Genomic DNA, 15,081 nt, shown 5'->3' on the forward strand with positions numbered 1-15,081 from the left:
TGACCCCCCACCATTACATTTCATAACTGTAATTTTGCTACTGTTATGATTTGTAAATATTCGATATGCAGGATGTATTTTCATTCACTGGACCAAATTTGGCACAAATATTCGATATACCCACATTTGAATACTGGTGGGGTTGGGGAGAACTGCTTTTTGCCATTTGGGAGTTGGAGTTGCTGGGATTTATAGTTCACCTACAATCAAAGAGCCTTCTGAACTCCACCCCACAATGGAATTGGACCAAATTTGGCACACAGAACTCCCATGAGTAATATAAAATACTAGCTGTGCCCCTGCCACGCGTTGCTGTGGCCTATAGTAAAACTTATCAAAGTTGAGGTAGATATCTGGACTATTATGTGTGTGCAGCGGCGGGGGAATGATGGAGCCTGGGGTTGCGTGTGGTGTGTGCGGCGGCGGGGTAGTGATGTAGCGTGGGGTTGCGTGTGTGTGTGCGGGTGGCGGGGGAATGATGGAGCCTGGGGTTGCGAGTGTGTGTGTGCAGCGGTGGGGAAGTGATGGAGTGTGGGGTTGCGTGTGTGTGTGCGGCGGCGGGGGGAGTGATGGAGCGTGGGGGTTGCGTGTGTGTGTGCGGTGGCGGGGGGAGTGATGGAGCGTGGGGTTGTGTGTGCGCGTGCGGCAGGGGGGGTGTGTGTGCGGGAAGCGGCGTGGCGGGGCTTGGAGTGGGCATGGCTTCTGCAGAGGGAACGTTGGCCGGAAGGCTGTGTGCGCGAGCCAGGGAACTTGCGGCTGGGCACCAATGCGCATGCTCAGTTGTTTTGCCGTTTTGTGAGTGTGTTGTTGTGTTGTTTTTCATTTGAGTAGATATGTTTGTACCTTGTGGGTTGTGTTATGGGCATGGGAATTTTGGTTAAGTTTCGTTGGGGGGTTTGTGAGTTTTGTTGTTTTGCCGTTTTGTGAGTGTGTTGTTGTGTTGTTTTTCATTTTGAGTAGATATGTTTGTACCTTGTGGGTTGTGTTATGGGCATGGGAATTTTGGTTAAGTTTCGTTGGGGGGTTTGTGAGTTTTGTTGTTTTGCCGTTTTGTGAGTGTGTTGTTGTGTTGTTTTTCATTTTGAGTAGATATGTTTGTACCTTGTGGGTTGTGTTATGGGCATGGGAATTTTGGTTAAGTTTCGTTGGGGGGTTTGTGAGTTTTGTTGTTTTGCCGTTTTGTGAGTGTGTTGTTGTGTTGTTTTTCATTTTGAGTAGATATGTTTGTACCTTGTGGGTTGTGTTATGGGCATGGGAATTTTGGTTAAGTTTCGTTGGGGGGTTTGTGAGTTTTGTTGTTTTGCCGTTTTGTGAGTGTGTTGTTGTGTTGTTTTTCATTTTGAGTAGATATGTTTGTACCTTGTGGGTTGTGTTATGGGCATGGGAATTTTGGTTAAGTTTCGTTGGGGGGTTGTGGGGTTTTGCTGTCCGGTTGAACCAACCTAACAGATTTATATATATAGATTGGAAGGGTTTGGTGGACATTGACCTTGAGTTTGGGAGTTGTAGTTCACCTACATACAGGGGGCAGTGTGGACTCAAACAATGATGGATTTGGATCAAACTTGACACAAATACTCAATATTTCATAATGTGGAGACTAGTGGATTTTGGGGAAATAGACCTTGATATTTGGGAGTTGTAGTCGCAGGGATGTATAGTCCACCTGCAATTAAAGAGCATTCTGAACCCCACCCATGATAGAATTGGGCCAAACGTCCCACACAGAACCCCCATGACTAACAGAAAATACTGTGTTTTCTGATAGTCTTTGGCGACCCCTCTGACAACCCCCTCGTGACCCCCTCAGGGGTTCCAACCCCCAGGTTGAGAAACACTGCTCTTATAGTGCCGAGGCTTATTAAATATGATTTTCTGTGGGCGAGCAGATGGCAACTACTGGATGGCATCGGTTCTGCATCAGAAACTAGAGCTGATGTGGTTTATCCAAACGAGAGCTGATGTGGTCTAACCACCATTGCTACACCATTGCCTCGAAACCACACGGCAAGGAGAACAACTGGTCTCATGAAACCCTCTTATACTGCCAAGGCAATGGGGATGTCAGGAGGGGCAAGGCTGACTACTACCATATCAGATTACTATTACCACATCAGCTCTAGATGGAGCCCCCGGTGGCACAGTGGGTTAAACCCCTGTGCCGGCAGGACTGAAGACCGACAGGTCGCAGGTTCGAATCCAGGGAGAGGCAGATGAGCTCCCTTTATCAGCTCCAGCTGATGGATGGAAAGGATGCACACGTTTTATAGTTGGAAGCTATCCCACCACGGCTACCAGGATTGTAAGATAACCTACCCTATAAACAACACAGCCAAACTGTAAAAGTTTCATTGAGTGAGTCAGTAGAACATCTTGGTCATCTTGGAACATGAACTTGGTCATAGCTGACCGATGTGTCAGATTGCTGTTTCAAACTCTTGGGGATCCCATTCTTTGTATCTGTGTCCGTTAGGTCTATAACAGGCATGGGCAAACTTTCTAACTGGGGGGTCACATATTTGCACTCCCTGCTATGAGGACTGGCTGCCTGGTGATGGATGGATGGATGGAATGAAGGGAGGGAGGGAGGGAGGGAGGGAGAGAGGAAAGGAAGAAGGGAAGGATGGAAGGAGAAAGAGGGAGAGAGGGAGGAAAGAGGGAAAGAAAGAAAGACAAAAGGGAATGAAGGTTGAAATGGTGGAAGGGAATGATGGAAGGAAGGGAAGGAGGAAGGGAAGAAGGAAGGAAGGAAGGAAGGAAGGAAGGAAGGAAAGAAGGAAAGAAGGGATGAAGAGAAGGAAGGGGAGATAAATTTTATCTAAAGAAAGACAAAAGGGAATGAAGGTTGAAATGGTGGAAGGGAATGATGGAAGGAAGGGAAGGAGGAAGGGAAGAGGGAAGGAAGGAAGGAAGGAAGGAAGGAAGGAAGGAAGGAAAGAAGGAAGGAAGGAAGAGAAGGAAGGGGAGGATAACAGAAAGAGAAGAAAGACAAAAGGGAAGGAAGGAAGGAAGGAAGGAAGGAAGGAAGGAAGGAAGGAAGGAAGGAAGGAAGGAAGGAGAAAGAGGAGAGAGGGAGGAAAGGGAAGGAAGGACAAAGGGAGGGATGGAAGGATGAAGGTGGAAGGGAAGGAGGAACGAAAAAGCAGGAAAGAAGAAGGTGGAAGGGAGGAATGGAAGGAGAAGGAGGGAAGGAAAGCGGGTAAGGAGGAAGGAAAGACAAAAGGGAAGGAAGGAGAAAGAGAGAGAGGAGGAAAGAGGGAAGGAAGGATAAAAGGGTGGAAGGGAAGGATGAAAGGAGAAAAAAGGAGGGAGGGATGTAAGCAGGAAGGAAAGAGAAGGAAGAAAAGACAAAGGGAAGGATGGAAGGAAGGGAAGGAGGAAGGGAAGAGGGAAGGAAGGAAGAGAGGTTTGAAGAGAAGGAAGGGAAGGATAACAGAAAGAAAGAAAGACAAAAGGGAAGGAAGGAAGGAAGGAAGGAAGGAAGGAAGGAAGGAAGGAGAAAGAGGAGAGAGGGAGGAAAGGGAAGGAAGGACAAAGGGGAAGGATGGAAGGATGAATGGGTGGAAGGGAAGGTGGAATGAAAAAGCAGGAAAGAAGAAGGTGGAAGGGAGGAATGGAAGGAGAAGGAGGGAAGGAAAGCGGGTAAGGAGGAAGGAAAGACAAAAGGGAAGGAAGGAGAAAGAGAGAGGAGGAAAGAGGGAAGGAAGGATGAAAGGGTGGAAGGGAAGGATGGAAGGAGAAAAAGGAGGGAGGGAAGTAAGCAGGAAGGAAAGAGAAGGAAGAAAAGACAAAGGGAAGGATGGAAGGAAGGGAAGGTGGAAGGGAAGAGGGAAGGAAGGAAGAGAGGTTTGAAGAGAAGGAAGGGAAGGATAACGGAAAGAAAGAAAGACAACAGGGAAGGCAGGAAGGAAGGAAGGAAGGAGAAAGAGGGGAGAGAGAGAGAGGAAAGGGAAGGAAGGACAAAAGGGAGGGATGGAAGGATGAAAGGGTGGAAGGGAAGGAGGAATGAAAAAGCAGGAAAGAAGAAGGTGGAAGGGAGGAATGGAAGGAGAAGGAGGGAAGGAAAGCGGGTAAGGAGGAAGGAAAGACAAAAGGGAAGGAAGGAGAAAGAGAGAGAGGAGGAAAGAGGGACAAAAGGGTAGAAGGGAATGGAGGGAGGGAGGGAGGAGAGAAGGAAAGAAAAAGGAAAGGAAGGAGAAAGAGGGAGACAGGGAAGGAAGGATGAAAAGGTGGGAACGAAGGAAGGGAGAGGAAGAAAGAGGGAGGGAAGAAAAGGAGGAAGGAAGGAAGGAAAGAAAGAGAGAAGGAACAAAGAAAGGATGAAAGGGTGGAAGTGAAGGAGAAAGGGGGGAATAAAGAAGGAAAGAGAGGAGGAAGGAAGGATAGGATGGTGAGAGAGAGAGGAGGGCCTAAGGAAAGAGCCAAGGAGCTGCATCCGCCCCCCCCCCCCCCCCCCCGGCCTGGGTTTACCCATACCTGCCCTATAAGGTGTTTTAAAACGACATGTTAATGTGTCATTAAAAGGCTTGTCTGCGACTTATCTCTACACTGTCAAGATGAGGAAGATACCTTTCATCGTTAATCTTCATACACTCTTAACTTTGATATTTAGATTAAAACATTTTGAATTGAGGAACAACATGGTGGATCCTGATTCTGATCGCTGCTCTTGATCGGAATCGACCTACTGAACTAATTGAAGCTATGTTATGTATTCATCTACTCAATTCCACCTGATTCAACAGCTGTATTTGAGTGGGTGCCATACATGTTAATATTCAGGACTATTTCACTGATATTGGTACTGGTTATTTGGTACATTCCAGATGGAAGAGGAAGCTAAGAGAGAAGAGAAACACAGCTCGTCTATTGTAACCATTTATTATCATTTTATCTAACTCAGTTACTTACAGGATTCTTTTTTTTTCCAAAATCAAAAAGAGAAAGAAAAAAAAAGAAGAAAGGTACAGATGAACTACTGAAACGAAATCGAAAGAAAGAAAGAAAAATAATACAACAATTAAAACGTCTGCAAAAGTCATGCATTCGAGGGCAATATCACAATGCAAAGCAAATCATAGCCAAAACAAAACAAAACAAAAAACCCAAAACCAAAATAATTTTTTTTAGAAAAGCCATACAAGTTTTAAAAGACACAGCTTGCAAAAAAACAAAAAACAAAGAAAGATCAAATTAATTACATCAAGCACCATCAATAAATGAACAGCACAGCTCTGTCGGTAGTGACGTTGACATCATAAACAAGTAAATTAAACAGATATTGTAAAACGCATTACAGTCATCCCTACTGTAAGCATGCAACCAATTTCTCACAAACGCAGAAAACGTATTGCGGGCCCTCGTTTTGATTTGAATTTTGTCGCTTTTTAGGGATATCAGTGTGTGTTGGGTCTTCTCTCCATGAGAGAACCAGATGTGCTAGAAGAAAGGAGCACACTGCGCAACGCAGGGGGAAATTGAGGCAGCCACCTGGTATGAAAAGCCAACCATGACACAGCAAGGAAACAGAGGTCTCTGCTCATATCTGGATCATAGAATCATAGAATCATAGAATCAAAGAGTTGGAAGAGACTTCATGGGCCATCCAGTCCAACCCCCTGCCAAGAAGCAGGAATATTGCATTCAAATCACCCCTGACAGATGGCCATCCAGCCTCTGCTTAAAAGCTTCCAAAGAAGGAGCCTCCACCACACTCCGGGGCAGAGAGTTCCACTGCTGAATGGCTCTCACAGTCAGGAAGTTCTTCCTAATGTTCAGATGGAGGGTGTCCCTTTCAGTTAAAAGGGCTCATATGATAAACCTTCTGCCAATCTATCATGCAAATGTGAGTAGATCAATAGGAACTGCTCCAGCGCGAAGGTAACGGCCCTCCATGCAGTCATGCCGGCCACATGACCCTGGAGACATCTACGGACAATGCCAGCTCTTCCGTTTAGAAATGGAGATGAGCACCATCCCCTAGAGTCGGACATGACTTGACTTAATGTCAAGGGGAAACCTTTACCTTTACTTTTTATGATAAAAGAAATGTCTGATTTCAGAAATGCCTGAATCAAGGCAAAGGCTGGTTGAGGACCAAAGCTGGGAACGTTGTGGTGAAGGAGATAAAAACCCCAGAATTTCCCTACCAGCGTGGCCAAATGGGTCATTTTCCCTGGCTCTCCAGACACAAAGGCAATCTGAAGTGGGATGAAACCAATGTTGGAGGCACTCTGTTCTACAGAGAGGAGATTCCATCTGAACATTAGGAAGAACTTCCTGACTGTGAGAGCCGTTCAGCAGTGGAACTCTCTGCCCCGGAGTGTGGTGGAGGCTCCTTCTTTGGAAGCTTTTAAGCAGAGGCTGGATGGCCATCTGTCAGGGGTGATTTGAATGCAATATTCCTGCTTCTTGGCAGAATGGGGTTGGACTGGATGGCCCATGAGGTCTCTTCCAACTCTTTGATTCTATGATTCTATGATTCTAAGTGGTACAGTCCTGGCCACATGGCTTGATCACCCACCGGAAGGAGAAACCAGTTCTTAGTAGTCCTCCAAGGAGGCTGCTGAAGCCAGAGAAAGAAGAAACTACAATTTATAGGAACAGGGAAACGTATGTCGCACTGTGATGACAGTGAAATATTATGACATGTTCCTCAGCCATAGGATGAGCACCACCAACTATGACTTTATTTATTAGCAGGGTGGTGGCACAATGGATAAAACCCTTGTGCTGACAGGACTGCTGACCAAAAGGTTGGCGTTTTGAATCCATTTTGAATCTGGGGAGCGGGGCGAGCTCCCATCTATCAGCTCCAGCTTCTCATGCAGGCATATGAGAGAAGCCTCCCACAGGATGGTAAACATCTGGGCATTCCCTGGGCAACATCTTTGCAGACGGCCAATTCTCTCACACCAGAAGCGACTTGTTTCTCAAATTGCTCCTGGCATTAAAATATATATTATTGGCACGTTTCACAGCTTGGTTTCCTTGGTTATTTATCTTGTTACCTATTTAGGTGTCTTGTGATTTGTCTTGGCTACTTATCTGAATGGTTACCCTAAGCATTTAAGAAGGTACAGGGCATAATTAGTTAAGAATGGATTGGGAGCAAGCTTGTTTTCTGCTTCCTTGGAGACTAGGACGCGGAGCAATGGCTTCAAACTACAAGAGAGGAGATTCCATCTGAACATTAGGAAGAACTTCCTGAATGTGAGAGCCGTTCAGCAGTGGAACTCTCTGCCCCGGAGTGTGGTGAAGGCTCCTTCTTTGGAAGCTTTTAAGCAGAGGCTGGATGGCCATCTGTCAGGGGTGATTTGAATGCAATATTCCTGCTTCTTGGCAGATTGGGGTTGGACTGGATGGCTCATGAGGTCTATTCATAGAATCATAGAATCAAAGAGTTGGAAGAGACCTCCTGGGCCATCCAGTCCAACCCCCTGCCAAGAAGCAGGAATATTGTATTCAAATCATCCCTGACAGATGGCCATCCAGCCTCTGCTTAAAAGCTTCCAAAGAAGGAGCCTCCACCACACTCCGGGGCAGAGAGTTCCACTGCTGAATGGCTCTCACAGTCAGGAAGTTCTTCCTAATGTTCAGAAGGAGGAAAAGAAAGTGGACGGGATGATAAAAGGGTGGAAGAGATGGATGGATAGAAGGAAAGGGGGGAGGAAAGAGAAGGATGAAAAGAAAGTGGAGGGGATGATGAAAGGGTGGAAGAGATGGATGGATAGAAGGGAAGGGGGGAGGAAAGAGAAGGATGAAAAGAAAGTGGAGGGGATGATGAAAGGGTGGAAGAGATGGATGGATGGAAGAGAAGGAGGAAGGAAAGAGAAGGAGGAAAAGAAAGTGGAGGGGATGATGAAAGGGTGGAAGAGATGGATGGATGGATGGAAGGGAAGGGAAGGAGGAAGGAAAGCTTCCAAAGAAGGAGCCTCCACCACACTCTGGGGCAGAGAGTTCCACTGCTGAACGGCTCTCACAGTCAGGAAGTTCTTCCGCATGTTCAGATGGAATCTCCTCTCTTGTAGTTTGAAGCCATTGTTCCGCGTCCTAGTCTCCAAGGAAGCAGTAAACAAGCTTGCTCCCTCCTCCCTGTGGCTTCCTCTCACATACTTATACATGGCTATCATATCTCCTCTCAGCCTTCTCTTCTTCAGGCTAAAAATGCCCAGTTCCCTAAGCCGCTCCTCATAGGGCTTGTTCTCCAGACCCTTGATCATTTTAGTCGCCCTCCTCTGGACACATTCCAGCTTGTCTATATTCCAACTCTTTGATTCTATGATTCTATGACTAGTTGGGAAGAGCCGTCCAAAGAAGAGGCAATGAGAGGCGGGAGCAGGCATTAGCCATTATGTGGCTGCCAAGGACTTCGGTGAATTTCATGAATATTGGATTGTGCTTTGAGAGAATTAGATTCACCCTTCTTGTCCGTCTCACAGCCGCTCGCCATTCTCGATGACAGCGCCAATACCTGCTGTTGCGCTCAGACATAACGTAACGGCAATAAAGACTGCCCCCCATGTCCTTGTTGGCTTTGAAGATGGGCCAAAACGTACATTTTGAGACATGACAGTCGTTTCTTTTTTCGTTTCTGAGGAGTTTGTGAGAAATTGTTCTGCTGTCGCTCCCACAAAAGCCAACTCGGGTGTGAGTTCACATTCCAAGGTGGGTATTAAAAAAAATAAACTCATACAAAACAGAGGAAAGCAAAATCAGAAAGCAAAATCAGAAAAAAAAAAACAGGAAAAGATATGGATTTTTTTCTCTCTTGCAAAAGACAAAAGTCCAGCCAGGAAAAAGGAGTCAGTAAGAGCAGCACTTTTGTTTTGTTCAGTGGACACTGATATTAATGTAGGGACCACCCAAGTTTTTTTGCTGTCTTTCTCTCTCTCTCTCTCTCTTTCTCTCATTAGCACTGTAGTGAACCCCGATTAATTTGTTATGCATCTTTAAGAACTAGTTGATAAAAATTATGTCTTGTGAAATCGGCAAATAGTCTGCAAAGTGAAATAAGAACAGAAATTAATAGATTAAACTGAAAAGATAAGGTTCCAATTTTTTAAAAAGGGGGGGAGAATAAGGAAAGCAAGCAATTGCAATGAGGTTTTTATATAAACCATTATGAACTATTAAAGTCTGCAAGTAGGATGCGTCATAGTGGAAGAAACCTGGCAAGAGAAGCTAGAAATGCAGCCCAATTCAATGCTTACTCAAAAGTAAGCCCCAACTCAGGATAACGGCGCTTCCTCTCCAATTAAACTGCTACGAGGAGTATTTCTTAAGTAAGGTCCGTTTTGTTGTAGACACTAGTAGTTCGCGCGCATACCGCATCGAGCACGTGTGTCATAGAATCATAGATCGATCTGCTACCGGGCTGAATTCAAAGTGCTGGCGTTGGCCTTTAAAGCCCTAAACAGTTCCGGCCCAAGCTACCTATCTGACCGCATCTCTGCCTATGAACCCACCAGGACTTTGAGATCTTCCGGGGAGACCCTGCTCTCGATCCCGCCTGCTTCTGAAGCTCGGCTGGCGGGGACGAGAGATAGGGCCTTCTCGGTGGTGGCTCCTCGGCTGTGGAACGCCCTTCCTACGGACATTAGACTAGCACCATCTCTAATGGTATTCCGCAAAAAGGTGAAGACCTGGATGTTTGTGCAGGCGTTTGAGTAATTTAGTGCATTCTGGTAATGGAATATAGGAATGGAACAATGGACGAGGAACCTGGACTACGCTTGGATGATGAGAAGATTGGCTACGGTTGTTTTTTGTAATAATTGTGCATTGTAATTGCTTATTGGTAATTTATGGATAATGTATTAAGTCAATTGTTATATGTTGTATGGAACCACTGCTGTTTCTACTGTTTTTACTGTTTGTGAACCGCTGTGAGTCGCCTTCGGGCTTGAGATACAGCGGTATAGAAGCAAAGTAAATAAATAATAAATAAATATAGAATCATAGAATCAAAGAGTTGGAAGAGACCTCGTGGGCCATCCAGTCCAACCCCATTCTGCCAAGAAGCAGAAATATTGCATTCAAATCACCCCTGACAGATGGCCATCCAGCCTCTGCTTAAAAGCTTCCAAAGAAGGAGCCTCCACCACACTCCGGGGCAGAGAGTTCCACTGCTGAATGGCTCTCACAGTCAGGAAGTTCTTCCTCAAGTTCAGGTGGAATCTCCTCTCTTGTAGTTTGAAGCCATTGCTCCATTGCGTCCTAATCTCCAAGGAAGCAGAAAACAAGCTTGCTCCCTCCTCCCTGTGGCTTCCTCTCACATATTTATACATGGCTATCATGTCTCCCCTCAGCCTTCTCTTCTTCAGGCTAAACATGCCCAGCTCCTTAAGCCGCTCCTCATAGGGCTTGTTCTCCAGACCCTTGATCATTTTAGTCACTCTCCTCTGGACACATTCCAGCTTGTCAATATCTCTCTTGAATTGTGGTGCCCAGAATTGGACACAATATTCCAGGTGTGGTCTAACCAAAGTGGAATAGAGGGGTAGAATCATAGAATCATAGAATCAAAGAGTTGGAAGAGACCTCATGGGCCATCCAGTCCAACCCCCTGCCAAGAAGCAGGAATATTGCATTCAAATCACCCCTGACAGATGGCCATCCAGCCTCTGCTTAAAAGCTTCCAAAGAAGGAGCCTCCACTACACTCCGGGGCAGAGAGTTCCACTGGTGAACGGCTCTCACAGTCAGGAAGTTCTTCCTAATGTTCAGATGGAATCTCCTCTCTTGTAGTTTGAAGCCATTGTTCCGCGTCCTAGTCTCCAAGGAAGCAGAAAACAAGCTTGCTCCCTCCTCCCTGTGGCTTCCTCTCACATATTTATACATGGCTATCATATCTCCTCTCAGCTTTCTCTTCTTCAGGCTAAACATGCCCAGTTCCCTAAGCCGCTCCTCATAGGGCTTGTTCTCCAGACCCTTTATGATTTTAGTCGCCCTCCTCTGGACATATTCCAGCTTGTCAATATCTCTCTTGAATTGTGGTGCCCAGAATTGGACACAATATTCCAGGTGTGGTCTAACCAAAGCGGAATAGAGGGGTAGCATGACTTCCCTAGATCTAGACACTATGCTCCTATTGATGCAGGCCAAAATCCCATTGGCTTTTTTTGCCGCCACATCACATTGTTGGCTCATGTTTAACTTGTTGTCCACGAGGACTCCAAGATCTTTTTCACACGTACTGCTCTCGAGCCAGGCATTGTCCCCCATTCTGTATCTTTGCATTTCATTTTTTCTGCTAAAGTGGAGTATCTTGCATTTGTCACTGTTGAACTTCATTTTGTTAGTTTTGGCCCATTAGCAGTTAGGATTTCTGGGAGCGGAAGACCAAAACATCTGGGGACCCACAGGTTGAGAACCACTGCTGTAAACTTTGTTTGTGTGGTAGATACTTCATGAAACATCTGGCGGCCACAGTTTCTCTGGCCAGGACAGAGAATGGGACTTTTGTTATGTTCTGTGCTTTAAAAATGTTTAAGACTATCAACTCACCCTCCGCACGTGAGGTCCGCTCAGTGATACGTTTTTTGTCAGCAAGGAACCTGCCTGCTGCAGAAATTCATCGACAGATTTGTGAAGTGTACGGTGATATTGTTATGAGTGAAAGCAAAGTGCGTGAGTGGGTACGACAATTCAAAGATGGCCGTGACAACATCCATGATGAGGACCGCTCTAGTCGCCCTTCTTTGATTACAGTGAACTCTTGGTTATCGGAGCAGGCGGCAAGTTTTTATGAAGAGGGTAGTTTAAAATTGGAGCCCCCGGTGGCGCAGTGGCCCTGCTTACCTCTCTGAACGCATCTCCACCTATGAACCGACCAGAACATTAAGATCGTCTGGGGAGGCCCTGCTCTCGATCCCGCCTGCGTCACAGGCGTGCTTGGCGGGGACGAGAGACAGGGCCTTCTCAGTGGTGGCCCCTCGGCTATGGAATGCCCTACCGGCAGACATCAGACAGGCACCTTCGCTGCTGACGTTTCGGAGAATGGTTAAGACCTGGCTTTATGAACAAGCGTTTGGTTAAGCAGTGCAACCAATCATAGGAAGACGGTAAATGGAACATAGGAATGGCACAAGGATTATGAGAACGGATCTGATTTCAACTAAGGCGTTATGTTACGTCTGTTTTGTTGATCTGTCTTGTTGATTGTTAACTGTTGTGGATTGATGCTGTTGATCCTGTTTGTTGCATTGTTATGTTTTAATTGCACTGACACTGTTTGATAATTGTACCATGTAAACCGCATTGAGTCGCCTGTTAAGGGCTGAAAAATGCGGTATAGAAATAAAGCAAATAAATAAATAAATAAATAAATAAATAAAGCACTGAGCTGCTGAGCTTGTTGATCGAAAGGTCGCAGGTTCGATTCCGGGGAGCGGCGTGAGCTTCCGCTGTCAGCCCTAGCTTCTGCCAACCTAGCAGTTCGAAAACATGCAAATGTGAGTAGATCAATAGGTACCGCTCCGGCGGGAAGGTAACGGCACTCCATGCAGTCATGCCAGCCACATGACCTTGGAGGTGTCTACGGACAACGCTGGCTCTTCGGCTTAGAAATGGAGATGAGCACCACACCCCAGAGTCAGACATGACTGGACTTAATGTCAGGGGACTACCTTTACCTTTACCTTAGTTTAAAATTGGTTCAGAGGTATGATAAGTGTTTGAACAAACTTGGCAACTATGTCGAAAAATAGAGTGAAGTATGTACTTTCCGAAAATAAATTTACTTTTTTTGAAATAAACTTTCATTGTGTACTTATGTTCAAACGGACCTTACTTAAAAAAATACCCCTCGTACTTTGAGCACCAGCGGAGGAAATTCCCAAGTTGCTCAGCAAATGTGTGTAAATTAGTTTATAGCACGGTATAAACCACGGTAGTACACGCTCTGGTCACATCCCGCTTGGACTACTGCAACGCTCTCTACGTGGGGCTGCCCTTGAAGACGGCCCGGAAGCTCCAGCTAGTCCAGCGCTCGGCGGCCATGTTACTAACGGGAGCGGGACGCAGGGAGCACACAACGCCCTTGCTGTACCAGCTCCACTGGCTGCCGATTTGCTACCGGGACCAATTCAAGGTGCTGGTGTTGGCCTACAAAGCCCTAAACGGTTCCGGCCCAAAATACCTGTCTGACCGCATCTCGGCCTATGAGCCCACGAGGACTTTAAGATCATCCGGGGTGGCCCTTCTCTCGATCCCGCCCACCTCTCAGGCACGCCTGGCGGGGACTAGGGATAGAGCCTTCTCGGTGGTGGCCCCCCGGCTGTGGAACACCCTCCCTGTGGACATCAGAGTGGCGCCCTCCCTCATGACATTCCGCAAAAAACTAAAGACATGGCTCTTTGAGAAGGCGTTTGTGTAAGTGCGGCAACAATTGGCAATGACGATTAGAATGGAACATGGATAATGAGATTCGGATTGCGATTCAACGATGAGACGTGGCGAATGCTTTAGTATAAATGTATTATTGATAGTATTGTTGTTTATTGTTGTTGTGTAATTGCTTTGTTGAAATTGTACCTGGTTTTTATATGTTGTACACCGCCGTGAGTCGCCCTAGGGCTGAGAAGGGCGGTCTACAAATGTAGTAAATAAATAAAATAAATAAATAATAGCAGTGGCTCCCAACATGAGGTCCGCAAGAACTATTTATTTTTTATTATTTATTTACGACATTTGTACCCTACTCATATCAGCCCGAAGGTGACTCAGGGCGGCATACAAGTCGCCAACTAAAATATGGTCTGTGGCCTCACCGTTAGTACACCGTTGTCTCGAAACCACACGGCAATGAGAGCAACTGGTCTCTTGAAACCCTTTCATAGTGCTGTGCCTTATTAAATATCTTCCGGGGAGGCCCTGCTCTCAATCCCGCCAGCTTCACAAGCACGACTGGCGGGGACGAGAGATAGGGCCTTCTCAGTGGTGGCTCCCCGGCTGTGGAACGCCCTTCCCACAGACATTAGATTAGCACCATCTCTAGTGGCATTCCGCAAAAAAGTGAAGACCTGGTTGTTTGTGCAGGCGTTCGAGTAGTTAGTGCAATGATTGGTAATGACATAGGAATGGAACAATGGATGACGGATTTGGATCGTGTTTTTAGTGATGAGACGTTATTGAATGGTTATTATAGTAATTGTGTACTATAATTTTTATTGATGCATTGAATTTTGCTGTTTCCTATGTGCTGTGAATCGCTGTGAGTCGCCTTCGGGCTGAGAACAGCGGTATAGAAGTAAAGTAAAGTAAAGTAAATAAATAAATATGGTTCTGTATCAGAAACTAGAGCTGATGTGGTCTATCCAATGCAATTTTCCGAACCAGCACCCTAAATAACCAAACCGAATCTAAAGTTGACCAAAACCTGATTTGTAACTCTTTTGGTACTCATGTTGGAGAGTGCTCCCTGGTCAAAGTGGTCCCTGTTCCACTACCTTCCTCTGAGGCTGAGAAAGAAAGATAGGTAAGAAGCGGGGAGGAGAAGAGGAAGAGGGGAAAAGAGAAAAGAAAGGGAGAGAGGAGAAACTGCATTAGGGAGGGAGAGAGAAAGAAGGAAGGAGAGAGGGTCACAAGAGAAAGAGAAAAAGAGAGAAAGAAAGAAGGAAAGATAAAAAAGAGGCACCCCTGTCTCTCTGTGACTCTTCTCTGCCCTACAACGCTGGAGGAAGAAAAAGAGGAGGAGGGGGAGCCTCTTTTTGGACCCAAAGGATGCAAAGCGGCGACCTCTCATGAACGGTTATTCGACCTCCAAAGAGGTCGCGACCCACAGGTTGAGAACCGCTGTTCTAGAGAATATTAGGTTGGGGATGAACTGAGAAAAACGTCCTGTGATTTGATTAATATATTTTCTGTAGGACTCTCTAACTGCTCCTATATTGTTAATATGGAGTGTCAGTGAATTTGCAGACCTTTCTGGAGATCCCAAGAATTGTACCTGGGACCATCTGCATGCCAAGTTTAGCCCTGCCATTGAGTAACAGACTCACTTCCAAGCAAAGAGAGCCACAGCTGGTGTGAATCCAAAGGCAGGAACTCAATCATCCTCATAAAGTCCAATACTAATAAC

General features: G+C 46.0%; 1 protein-coding gene across 18 annotated transcripts in view; it reads right to left on the reverse strand.

Moving 5' to 3' along the window:
• The window catches only part of MSI2 (musashi RNA binding protein 2), an 819,550-nt gene that overhangs the window by 134,721 nt on the left and 669,748 nt on the right, over window positions 1–15,081 (reverse strand). Inside the window, exon 11 of one of the 18 annotated variants that reach the window (XM_060757083.2) lies at window positions 7,877–8,999. The exons of the other annotated variants lie outside the window; for them this stretch is intronic. Coding sequence (XP_060613066.1) covers window positions 8,959–8,999 — 41 coding nt within the window. The 3' untranslated portion in view covers window positions 7,877–8,958. Of the gene's footprint in view, window positions 1–7,876; window positions 9,000–15,081 lie in introns of those variants that run through there. 18 annotated transcript variants of the gene reach the window in all.

This window comes from Anolis sagrei, chromosome 11, assembly GCF_037176765.1.
Source record: "Anolis sagrei isolate rAnoSag1 chromosome 11, rAnoSag1.mat, whole genome shotgun sequence".
NCBI classification, from domain to species: domain Eukaryota; kingdom Metazoa; phylum Chordata; class Lepidosauria; order Squamata; family Dactyloidae; genus Anolis; species Anolis sagrei.